General features: G+C 37.1%; 1 protein-coding gene across 1 annotated transcript; it reads left to right on the top strand.

Annotated features, from left to right (window-relative positions):
• The first annotated feature begins 661 nt into the window (after positions 1–661).
• On the top strand, positions 662–10,858 carry ptgs1 (prostaglandin-endoperoxide synthase 1). Its single transcript, XM_082553229.1, has 11 exons — positions 662–784; positions 865–951; positions 3,387–3,503; positions 4,101–4,241; positions 4,511–4,654; positions 4,726–4,907; positions 5,011–5,094; positions 6,897–7,143; positions 8,202–8,488; positions 8,925–9,072; positions 10,062–10,858. Exons 1-11 carry the CDS (start codon positions 778–780, stop codon positions 10,409–10,411), a joined length of 1,794 nt encoding a protein of 597 aa, XP_082409355.1. The 5' UTR covers positions 662–777; the 3' UTR covers positions 10,412–10,858.
• Positions 10,859–13,689: the final 2,831 nt, after the last annotated feature.

The raw sequence follows: 13,689 nt of genomic DNA, 5'->3' as shown, positions 1-13,689 counted from the left end.
GTGAGTGAAACATCCTGGGTTAGGATTAGGGTTGCTTAAGCTAACAAAGTAACTATGCACCCAAATTCAAGTTTTTAGAAAAAACAAAACAAAACAAACTATTTTGCTGTCAAATTCTAGCAGGCTATTTATGTTTTGATAGGTGCAATTAGACTACAGAACATACAACAGGAAGTGCAAATAATTGTGTATGCTAATTAAAAAAAACAATGGCGGCTTGACTACAGTTTTGCATCATAATTGTCACTGAAATGAAACGTAATGCGGTGTTAAGGTTGTATACACAGTATGCGTTGATTTTACAGAGCTAATGTCCCCTGTTAGTTCACACAATGCGGTGCTAAATAAAATTTACCAGCAGGTGGGGATATAACACCTTGAAACTTTCTCAAAGCGGTTTGGTTTCACGGCATTGATCTGAACGGTATATATATATACATATGTGTGTGTATATATACACACACATATGTATATATATAAAGGGTCTATTTCAGTTTTTGAAGTTAGAATTTCTGCCAGTCTGTGTAAGACTGTCCAATCAGAAAGCTTTGAAGCCAGTGGTACACTGTGGGTTTTCTATGAAATTCTAAATAGAGGAAGTGGAGGATGCTTTGTTACCGCCCATTTCCCGATAGTTAATTATAAAGCCAGTGAAGCTGCATCAGCATGGTCTCAATGGCACGTTATGAAGACAGCAACCTATCTCTGTTTCTCAAACATATTAGAAAGAGCAGAATAACACTGTAATAGAACATTTAGACTCTTATTTAGCTCAGCATGAAAGGTAAGTTCTAAAATTATCTAAACTTAATGCTCGTTTTTAAAACATCAACTCAGTGTCATTATTATTATTATCTTCTGTAGCATTTAGCATCTTCATCTGGGTGTTCATCACCCTGCTGCTGTTGCTGCTGCTGGAGAGTTCATCATGTGCTGGTGACTCAAGTGTTGGTAAGCAGTTTCTTTAATTACAACATGGGACATGATGATTGATTATCCTGATGACCTTTTGATTTTCAGTAAACAATCATTTCTCCCATATCGTTTCTTGTTGTGTTAGTCTGTTCATTTTCTACATGAAGGTTAATCAAGCATATTAGCAACCACCAAACCAACTCTAATATTTGCTGATTAAACATTTAGCACATAAAGAGTCAAAGCTGGGGCCTGAGGGACCCAAAATTAGCTTTTCCATTCATTCCTCTGCAGGGCTCTGGAAAGTTCACATTGGAAAGTGCACTGATACTCCTGGTATTCCTGCCAGAAAGTAACACCTCACAAAACTTCAGCTGTTCACAAACATCTCAAGCTGCCCGTATTGTGTTCTCTCTGCCAGTGGTTTGCTTATTAAACAATATTTATGAAAGTATCTCAGCATTTCTGAGTAACATCCATTCTTCTATCATGACTTTTAATTGATGTGCTGCAGAGCACAGTTGCATGGTAACAGTCATTACCCACACATGATGGTTAGCAAATTATCTGTTTCCTTTTTCATTCATCATTCATTCAACAGCAGAAGACGATGGGTGCAGAGAGAGCTTCAGATCAGGAGGAACTATTGAGAGCTTGACAATGCTTTAAGTTCCACTGTTTAGTATGTTTCATATATGGTTGAGAAGGGTTTTGTATGCACATGTGAAATTTGGCAGGGTACTCTGCACAAAGAAAGAAAGAAAAAATGGTTTAGAAAGCCAAGATAAGGGAAGGTATTTGGGAAGGAAGTCAACAAAGGCATACAGATTTAAACTTCTTGCAACATAGTTACTATAGTCAGCAACAGTAAACAGGGAATCTCCAAATGTTCTTATCTTGAATGTGCTTCCATGCATAAGAAAAAACGAATTATTTAATAACCCATCATGAATTAGGTCAACTTTGGATCAGAGGGATGAAAAGAAGGCTTTTTCCTAAACTCACAAATGTTGACCCCTGTTGGTTTCAGACAAGGGCATTTTCTTTACAGACGTACACAGGGCAAATTACTGACTATTCGGACATGAATTTATTGATCGTGGGGAGACCTTGCTTTTTTCCTCCAGTACACTGGGGAAAAGGGTGACATTTAGAGCGATGGCACTAACAAAACGCATTTCGCTATCATTGTGTGCACATTTAATGTTGTTGCCACTGTGTAGATTTTTACAACTCATAGCATTAGAATTTACATGGTACAACCTCCTTGTGACCTAAGGGGAAGTTCTTTGTGCTGCCAAACTCATGCGGGAGTAATGCGTTATACTTCCTGTGCAGTATTTTTGTAAATTGTTAAAGTATTTTAATAACTTTATTGTTAAAAATAGTGTAGAGCCACCTCACACTTTTTTGACAAAGTCACACTGATACGCCTAAGTCTATCTGTTGTTCATTCAAGGGTAGACATGCTTAACTATCCACTCATTTCCAACTAATGAGGAAAAAATGCTTCAGTGTCACATTATCTCATTGAACTTCTGCAAGCAGGAAGGGGGGGGAGGAAGCGATATTACAGCAAGCGTTAAAGTCACAGTGAGGTTGCTGGGTTTATTCGTAGACATTATATGCTTAGAAACCATTAAGTCAAACTTTAGTTTCACAGTTCATACATGGGATGTTTTCTATGTTAAAAGCTAAATGCAAACTCTGTCCTTTATTAATTGTCCTAGGACACCCCAATTCACTGATGTTTTGTTTTTGGTTCTTTTGCTGTATGCCTCTGGTTACATTTTTGGGGAAGTGAGTTCAGCAAATGTTTAGCTTAAGGACTGTGAAAAGCTTAGTGAGACATGCATACATTAACAAGCACAAATGCAGCTGTATTTGAATTCATCCTGCACTTTCACACTGTCTGTGCCTAATTAAAATGGGCTTTTAAAATCATATTCAGTGGGTTTTCTGAAGCTATTTGAATGTAGGTGCAGATAAAGCTCAAGTCTAGTTCCGTTTCTCAGAATTAATTAACCGTAATTTAAAGACTTTTGTTTAGTGTAATAAAAAAACATCCAAATATTGTAACTCCATGTCTTCTACAGACATACCTACAGTACATGTACAAAACTGCTCACTACTAAGATCTGAGACGCACCAACCCTGATATTAATTGCTGGTTTATTTGTAAGTTTCAGTGGTATTTTTACTCTACAGTGAAGTAATTACAGTAATTAGTAGCATCTTACTGTTACCTTTTAATGCACTTAATTTTCCCCATCTGTATAGAGTCATGCAAAAACTTTATCTTTCACAACACTGTATATGCATTTAATTGTTTGAATGTCAACCGTTGCTTCATATAGATATCCTCATGTTAATAAGCCAAGTATCCCTCACACTCTCACCCCACGAATCATTTAGCTTAGCTTTTTTTTTTTTATTTCAAGTTATTCATTGATTTTTTTTCTTGTTTGCAGTGAATCCCTGTTGCTACTACCCTTGTCAACATGCAGGAGTGTGTGTGCGATTTGGTACAGACAGTTTCAAATGTGACTGCACTCGCACTGGCTTTTATGGAGACAACTGCACTATTCGTGAGCACAACATTTTTTTTACAAACTGAGCAAGTTGATCTGGAGTACACAGCTAACCCTTTATCTTAGTTTTGTTTAGATAATCCTATCTGTGCACAGCTATGATAGATAAGTCAAAAGGAAACACTCATGAGTAACTAGATAAAAGAGCTGATGTTTTGCATTTAGAAACCATCTTCTCAATATTTGTTTTTGGTTGAGATGAGTAGGTTTAGGTTTTGTGTGAAGGGAGGAAGTCAGAGTCACTGAAAGAAACAAAATGCAAAACCTGTTTGTTAAGCGATTCTTACTGATATTTATCAACGTTTTTAGTTGGCATGCATGTGTCACATTCGGAAACATCAATTTTCAAAATGTCAACCCCATTGCTTAGATTTTATGAAAGTTGTTTTAGAGATAGATTTTTGGCTAAACCTGCTACATGTGATGAATAAAGAAAACGAATGTTACAAAAGTTATACATATACATTTATTTGTTTCCCATTAATACAGGCATTAGTGATATATTTATAAATGGCTTACAATTGGCATTTAAAGGATGAAAAACAGTTTTGTTTTTGTTTTTTTTTATTTTTACTTTTATTTTTTTATGCGTAGCGGAGTTTTGGACCAGAATTCGACTCATGCTGAAACCCAGTCCTTCCGTGACTCACTTCATCCTTACTCACTTCCCGTGGTTTTGGAGCCTGATAAACAACTCTTTCCTACGAGACACCTTCATGAGATTAGTGTTGACAGGTAGGTGAAATAAACGTTCTTAAATGAGTTACTCAGTCAGCAGACTATAAAATGTTTAGATAATTCCTTTACCAATGAGGAGGTCCCAGAAAATCTCATGACACATAAAACTCATTCAAAATTCACGTTATAGGGATTTGACAATTTCCTATTTCCAGATAAACAGCTGCAAATAACAAAGCCTGCAAGATATAAGAAGAGTTCATAAAGCTAAATTTATGTATCTAATAAAGACATTTTACCTATGACTTTGACATTTATTCCTAAAGTCAGGAGTGACCTTATTCCAAGCCCTCCCACCTACAATACCAAATATGGATACATTAACTGGGAGTCCTACTCTAATATCTCCTACTACACTCGGATCCTTCCTCCTATACCTGAAGACTGCCCTTTGCCTATGGGTGCTAAAGGTGAGACCTACACAGCTAAAGAGACATAACTGTGTTTCTGTGGAAAGCTTCAAGAGTTTCTTTCTCTGCAGGTAAACCTGTTCTTCCTGATGCCAAAGTCTTAGTTGAGAGGTTTTTCAAGAGACAGAAGTTTAGGCCAAATCCTCAGGGAACCAATTTGATGTTTGCTTTTATGGCTCAACACTTCACGCACCAGTTCTTCAAGACAGACCATAAAGTTCAGGGGGGCTTCACCAAGGGTTTGGGGCATGGTGTGAGTTTCTGACATTCTACATAACAAAGATGTGTGTTGTACATCATTTCATTACACCAAATGTAAGCCTTTTTTCCTCTTTCTTTTTCTTTTACCCACACAGGTAGACGCAAGCAACATCTATGGAGAAGATCTTGTGAGACAACATCAACTTCGGCTTCATAAAGATGGAAAGCTGAAGTATCAGGTGTGTCTGACATAGCTGCATATAAACACTAAAGGGAGAACCTTATAAAAAGTTAGAGAGAAAAAAGAAAGTGCTTGAGCTTTCTTGCATACATAATTAGTATGACTAGCTAAACGCATACACCTATCTACAAACCTGTAAACACTGTCATATACATTCATAGTTATATACTCACAGTTAAATACTTAATTTCATTTAGAAAAAAGATTTTTTTAAAAACTTGAATGAAAACAAAAACCTATTTAGCTTAGTTTTTTAATTAACTTCCAATAATACTTGAACAGGAATACCATTGTTTCCATATTGTGGAACATCTCTGTGTTCATAGTTTCATCAATTTTCATGAAATCTCCAAAACCACTGGTTGAGCCCCAGACCATGAAAGAGCATCCACCATGCTTTACAGAGGGGTGTAGATACTTGTTGTATCTCTCATCTGACCTCCTCCATACATATTGGTGAAGGTTTGAACCAAAAACTTCTAATTAGCAGTAACTGCTCCATACGACCTGTTGCCACAGATATTCCGTCCAGTTCTTTGGCAGTTTGGCATAGATCAGCCTTTCCTCCCTTTAAGAATGGCTTCTTGACAGCCACACACTGAGACTAGTTCTGATGAGGCTTCAGCAAACAGTGGATAGTCCTGTATTAGATCTTTGTTGGATTTTTTTTCCTTTCTTTTTCCCCCTAGTTTTTAAAGGACATGACTTTTGTTTTTTGAGCCTGACACTTCTTCTGTTTTCCACTTGCCCAGTTTCCTCAGATTTTTAAGGATAATGACCTTCAGAAAGCATGAGGAATATAATGCTCACTTGGTGTTCTCACCAGAAAATGAAGCTTTGTCCACACATACACGTGTATTTTTTTTAAAGAAAATTTCTTCACCCACATGAAAAAGCAGAAAAATTATAAGTGCTATCAAGACCATGCCACAGCAACAAGATGGCAATATAACCGAAATGTTGGCCTAACCTAAATTAGCTGAGCTGTCTAACATGTCAAGCTTTATCTTTTTATGTCTTTAGGTCTTTCAGACATTTTTTAGATTTCTGAGTCTCGTCCTTTTTAAGGTGAAAATCTGTCAGCCTTATATGTTAGAAAATTAGACATTGGGTTTTGAGTCTTACACTTTTGAATTTAGGTGGTTAGAGTGAGCATAACATCACAGATGAGATTTACACTGTCACCGTGAGAACCATGACCACCGACAGTCTTGGAAGTTAATCTGATCTAATGTACCAGACAAGCAAAAAATTTCTTCCAAATGCTGAACTTATTAACTCCAGTCAGTCATATTTATTTTTCAAGTAAAATGTTTAAAAAAGTAATACCTGTAAGTTTCAGCAATATCTTGTAAGGGTTGGTACCTAATACGGGTAACATACTACATTCAAATTTACCTCCTCATCTTTAAGAAAACTCTCCAGAGCTCTGTGTTGTATATGTTCACTGAGTCAGATATAGATTGCTTGCACTTCCTTTAGCATGTTAACTTGTGAGAACATCGTGTTGGATTTTCTAGATGCCTGTGGTAAGTGGTTAAAACAAAATTTCAATCGGTGACCATTTTTTCACTGCCACCTTATCAGCATGTCTTCAGAACAGTTTAAGAAGCCTCTTTATTTTACCCATCTTCATCTAACAGCTTGATGTTGTTGCTTTACAAATATAGTCCATCAGATTTTTGTTTTTGTTTTTTAATTTTATTTTACATGAATTCCACTAGTATATGTTAATTTCTATAATATAGTCGGTAAACATAGTAAAGAAATCACTGGAATTAACTCTTCTTCCACCCACAGCTGGTAAATGGTGAGGTGTACCCTCCTACAGTGTCTGAGGTCCCAGTGCACATGGTGTATCCTGAAAACATCCCAGCAGACAAGCGTCTGGCCATCGGTCAGGAGGTATTTGGCATTCTGCCGGGTCTAACCATGTATGCCACCATATGGCTGCGGGAACATAACAGAGTCTGTGACATCCTAAAGGCAGAACATCCCACCTGGGATGATGAGCAGCTTTTCCAGACAGCCAGACTCATCATTATTGGTGAGTAAAAGTAAATATTTAATCAGAGAATGATTGAAACACACAAAGTAAGTGAAACACAGTAAATTCAAAACACTAGTCTTTTCACTTTTTGTACATCTTTATCAGCTACTTGTCTGTGAGTTGATATCTTTTGTTTTTTTGTTTCCTTTTTGGCTACAGCGGTAATTGGCTACAGTTTGTGACTATTGTTGAACCGCTGCTGGTAAAACAGACTGATATGAAGTTTTCTGCAGACATTCATAGCTAAATGTCCTAAATGGCTCTGCTTGAATATGATTGAATCAGTTGAATAGTATGCAATTCTGTACAGCCTGGATGAAGCACTTGAATGAAAGGTTATATTTTAGCTTGTCATTTTAGGGACTATGCAAAGTAATTATCACTTGTCTACATTAAGTCAAAATGTTAAGTCAAACCTAATTTATACCTTAAATTATGTATATAAATATTATTGTGTCATCAATTTTATCACCTGAGCAGGATTATGATTTTACTTGAGTGAAAGGGCCACACACCAAAACAGTTACTCAGCACAAAACATATTTCAGGCTCTTGGCCAGTACATTTTTCATATGATACACATATATTAAGATAAAAGGCCACATATGAGCTTGGGTGTTTTCTGATTCAATTCTGAGGCATAAATCAGAAAAATGTCCATATACTCTCAGTATACAACAAAAGGCAGGTCTAAGAGTTATTTTAATGTTTATTAAAGTCATTTGCTGTGTCCTGTTTATGGCAGTGCTTCAGCCTTAGAGCTGTGAGATTTGAAGTTTGAAGTTGTAAATTTAAAGGTTTGTGCTCTGCTTTGAGAAGGTGATGCCACGATCACTACATGTGCACGGTTGCTGTTCTTTTTCTGGCTTTGTTTGATGTGTCTGCCGATCACTGTTTTGTTGTTCAAACCACAAGAAGACGCCATTTATTCACCAACAAACCACTTATGAATTTGACACTGTTCACTGTTTCAGTGTTTCGTTAATTACTAAACATGAAGATAAATAATATTATTTTTCCACAAATCTAAGCTAATTTTTGTATTTCTCCCTCAGGTGAGATCATCAACATTATAATAGAAGAGTATGTGCAGCACCTGAGTGGCTACATGCTGGACTTGAAGTTTGACCCAGAGCTGCTCTTCAATACACGTTTCCAGTACAGCAATCGAATCGCCCTGGAGTTCTGCCACCTGTACCACTGGCACCCTCTGATGCCCGACAGCATTGTCATAGAGGGAGAAGAAATACCATACTCTCAGTTTTTATACAACACCTCCCTCCTGATGCATTACGGGGTGGAAAGGCTGGTGGATGCATTCTCTCGACAGATTGCAGGACAGGTAACAGAATTATAGAAGTCAGAAAACGGGAAACGGGTCATGTATATTTTTATCATTGCTGCTGTCAATCAGTTAACAGAAAGCAGCACCATCAGCCTCATACACTTTATCGTTTTATAAATAAAGATAAATCACAATAATCATCGGTTCTCACTGTGTTATGAAACTGCAGCTACTTATGACAGATGATGCAGTGCAATACATTTTCACAAACACTGAACGTCTACATTTCATAACTCTCAATTACTTCCTAAATTGAGATTAGTGATAATGCTATCAAGTTATGTCTTTTAGCAGCATTAGATTAATGCAAAGTGGTATAGTACTTCTGTGTGTTGCAAGGCTGAGAATGTGTTGCAAGCTGTCATGGAACAGCAGAGTTTGTCACTCACTGCTCATGAAAAAACATTTTTGTGGCTTATATTCACACTTTTAGATAGGAGGAGGTCACAACTCTCATCAAGTGGTGCTTAAAGTTGCAGAAATGGTCATCAGAGAATCCAGAGCTACACGTGTGCAGCCTTTCAATGAATATAGGAAGAGGTTTAACCTGAAGCCTTACACGTCCTTTGGTGAATTAACTGGTAAGTTAAAGAAATATGAACACATGCATGCCCCCTTTGTTACTCATTACACATATGTGACACAAAATGCAATATACAGTATGCATGCATTTTCGTCAACCACACAGCAGCATAGCACATATGTGTAAACAGCACTGGACTGTGCTTTTCAAGGCACTGTCTGCATTTTCACACAGCATTACTAGATATATTTATTTTTCCTGTGTTGAACATATGATCAGTAAATTCACACATCCCATATAGAATGATAATTTGATTCTATTGTGATACTTAGTAGTTGGGGTGGCTGTACTTCAGGAGGTAGAGCAGCTCATCTAATAATTAGAAGGTTGGTTGTTTGATCCCTGGCTGCTCCACTCTCCAGTTTGCATGCCAAAGTGTCCTTGGGAAAGAAACCTGCATTCACTGAAGTGTAAATGTGGGTGTTAGATAAAAAACACTTTAGAAGAAAGTGCTTATAAAAGGATATAGTGCTCAACTAGAGTAGAAAAGTGTTATATAAGCAAATACTCACTTTTGAAACTTCTTTAATAAAACCTTTTGCAGTAGTCCCAGCTGAGTGAGAGGCAGGATACACTTTTTGACAAGAAAAATATAAATTATAAACCAAAGCAGCAGAAATATTCAGCTGATAGTGCTGGATGAAAAAATTATTTAAACTAACTTAAATGTGTGCCTGAAATTTTACAGTACAACCATTTAGTGTATGTTGAGTAATTTGAGTTGCCTCATGTAGATTGCTGGAGAATCAGTGGATTTTGAGGGTTTCGTGCTTGTATGAATGTTTATATACAATTAAATGAACGCACCAGTAGCTAATGAAATCAGTGTTTGACTAGTTTCGAACTGTTGGCATTAAGACTATGGTAAGTGTACATAAAATTGGTTCAGCAACAGAAAATCACTCTTTTTATTTTACATTTATAGCAACACAAGAATTAAATGAAACCACTGCAGTAATTTCCTGCCATTTTTCTGTTTCCAAACAGACAACACTGAAATAGCCCGAGGTTTAGAAGAGCTCTATGGTGACATAGACGCCCTGGAGTTTTACCCAGGCATAATGCTAGAGAAAATCCGTCCTAATGCCATTTTTGGAGAGAGCATGGTGGAGATGGGTGCTCCCTTTTCACTGAAAGGCCTGCTTGGAAACCCAATCTGCTCGCCTGAATACTGGAAGCCCAGCACCTTTGGAGGAGAAACCGGCTTTAATATCGTCAAGACGGCCACTCTGAAAAAACTGGTGTGTCTCAACAGCAAATGGTGTCCATATGTGGACTTCCATGTGCCGCGCAATGAGGACGAGGCAAAACCGAGGAAACCGTCCACTGAACTTTGAATTCCGACCTGAATTATTATCCTACTCAGGCAGAGTTTTTTGGCTTTTACTGAGAAAGGATGATTTTAATACTCAGTAGGTGTAACCCTGCCAGCAGTGAATGATGTGCCAAAAATTTAGGGAGGTCTACCTCATAGAAATAAAGATGACAAACCATCGAATCGGATCTGGTGACCCATATATGACTTGATACTCAGCACCACAGTTCCTCTAAACCTTGATTTCTTTTTTTTTTTTTAACATGCTTTAATTTGCAGGCTTTTGAATAAGATTATATTTTTTACATTTTAAAAAGAAGGAAAACTTGTGTATTTTTAAAGTGCAAAAAATAAATGTGAGAGACACCAAAGATTGATGTGTTATTTTTGATCAAAATGAGCTTTTAATCTCTGAGAAACACTGTCATTCAATAATAACAGGAGATTTTACGAATAAATCAAAGTGTTTTGGCAAACTATGTGTGTTTCTTTCTTGAGTAGATTAAAAATCACAGGCTGCGTGTTAGTGGAGTGGTGAGTGAAGGAAGCTTTTGGATAAAATCGCAATGTGGACGTTCTGTGGGGAGTTTGCATGTTCCTGTTTGCCTGCTTTCTTCGGGTACTTTATCCTCTTTGCAGAGTCCAAAGTCATGGATGTTAGGTTAACCATTGAGTCTAAATTAGCTATGGATAGTTTATGAAGTGCTGTATGAAGATACGGTTAGAATGTGATTTATAGTCAAAATTTCTTTGAGTGGTCAGTATGACAAGAAAAAAGTCACAGCAAGCAAAATTTAAACTCCTATTAAAACGAGCCAAGATCACCCAGCCTCTGGTTTTCAGGAAGTGTGTGCCACAGGTGGAGGGTTGCTTTCTTTTTAATCCTGGCAACACTGACTAACACTGACCTGTCTGTCATTACCTACGGGGTCTGGTGCTACTATACCTATTGTAGGATTCACCTCTATGAAGTAAGAAAGCTTGACTTAATTAAACCCTGAGTAAAAGTTGATTTAAATCTTTTCAAAGGCCAAGATTAATGGGTTACATTTTATAAATGTATTTCCTGATAATGCAAAGTAATTTCTATTACTTCTGTTTTCGATTCTCTGTGGCAATAAATAGTATAGACTGACAGACAGCATCAACCATAATATAAGTTTTATCACCATGACATTTTATTCCTCTTTCTCAAGATTTAAAGACATCCTCAGTACATTTAGGCACATAAAATCTGCTCTGAAGCAGTTTGTGCATATTGATACTTGGGGTGTAACTTCATTCTGTGGTTCTCTGTGCAAGTCCTTAGATGTTTTGTTTTTTTTAAATGAACACATAGATTGTTTCAAGTTCCAGTTTGTTCAGATAAACACGTGATTTTGCAGGCGCTCACAAACAAAAGTAGTTTTACCGAATCAAACTGCATTTCTGGCAGTAAAAATGAAAGCCTGTAAATGAATCATACAGTACTGTGCAAAGGTCACAGGCCACCTCTCAGTTGTTTATATTATGCCTCCAAGAAGCCAGACTTTCTTGTATCATTTTGAAACAGAAAACCTTGAGGTTAGGTGGGTTTTTTTTGTTTTTTTGCTGAAAGCTTAACACTGACCTATGAACCATTCAAGCATAAAAAAGGAACCGAACCCAAACGATGAAACAGTTTTGTGTCATATACATACTTATACATAGCAGACAACTCAGCAAAGAAACAATTTTAAATGGTATCTTCAGGCACTTCATTATTAGCAGCCCAATACCATTTCATTGCATAAAATCTTTGGATTTTTCCCAAAGGACTATTGCCTGAAAACTTGCGAAGTCTCCCAAATGAAGGACAAAGGAAAAAAACAGCAGGCCTAAAAACATATATAGCAGATTAACAGTTTAAAATAGTCTTTAAAAATAAAAAAAACTAAATCTAGCAAAGACCTGACACCCGAGAGATGCACCTGGCCCTGCAGTCTATCCATCAGACTGAAAATCACCAACAGTAGGTCAACTGCAATCACGTGAGTCATTAAGGGTCACAGCAGCAGCCAACGTGTCATGAAAAGAGGCAAAGACATTCACTTTGCCACTTTAACCAGAGAGAAACAGATTAACAGATGATCAACAGTCTTGTTCCCTGTGTGGCTGATTTCTCAGCGAAACCCAGGTGGATAGATAACTTGGAGAATGAGAAACAAGGGAAAGAAGTTAAACACAGATGAAGACAATTGGGACAATCACAAAGGAGGAAGTAAAACTAACACAGAGCATCAAAGTGAAGTATTAAAACATGAAGCTTAACACAGACTCACTGAGATAGAACAGGAGGACAGTAAAACTGATACAGAAAGACAGAAGGAAGAAGGGGCTGCATATTCCACAGAAACGAAATCATGACTCAAATATGTAATCCTTCAAAAAACTAGAATCAACCAAAAATCTCAATCCTAGCAATAATTTAAAATTAAAATGATTCCAACAGCAGTAAAATCAAACAGAAGTCAAAACATAACGATAATAAACACATCTAAAGCTTCGATGAACATACCACAAAACCCCTCATGACATTGCAGTAACACATTACAAGTTGCTACTGTCTAAATGAGCTTTTAAGTTGCAGTCTTGCATGCTATCGCCACAGGTCTAAGGTGTTCTGTTTGCACACGATGGCTGACAGGATGCAGAGGGTAGCGTCTCGTCTTGTGAGAAACGTACTTCCACTCTGCTGTGGAAGTTTTACCCCATAAAAGGTGGCCAGAGTTACTTCTGTTTCATGTGTGAATTTAGTGGTTAGATTTAAAAGTTCTTTGCTTTGAGAAAAGAACTGCTGTATCATAACAGTACCCAAGCTGAATAACTGAGCAATAACTGAGGTTCAAACAATATGATAAATAATTATAAATAGTTATTTATATTACTATAACTAACACTGAATTCAAAGTTATTTATAGTAATAGGACGCTGCTACTTCTGTGTATCAACCTGAACTTACTGAATGAAAAGCTCCATACTGGCTTATGTAACCTTTCAGACATGCTGTATTTTTCCACACAGAGTATTACTTTGATGGTACTTTTAACATGTCATATGGTTAGATTTCTCTAGAGTGAACAGCTGCTTAACAATTAACGATTTATTTATATTAGATAGGATATTTCTGTATATATATCTTCTGTAAGCTCGATTCCACCACCTGGCCGGGGCCTTTCTGTGGGGAGTTTGCAGGTTCTCCACGTGTTTGCGTGGGTTCTCGCCTGCTTCCTCCCACAGTCCAAAGACCTGCAGTTAGTGAGGTTAGGTTAATTGGTAATT

This window comes from Aulonocara stuartgranti, assembly GCF_965226115.1.
Source record: "Aulonocara stuartgranti genome assembly, chromosome: 12".
Lineage (NCBI taxonomy): Eukaryota > Metazoa > Chordata > Actinopteri > Cichliformes > Cichlidae > Aulonocara > Aulonocara stuartgranti.
The sequence above is the reverse complement of the archived record's forward strand: the minus strand, read 5'-3'. Positions and strand labels throughout refer to the sequence as shown.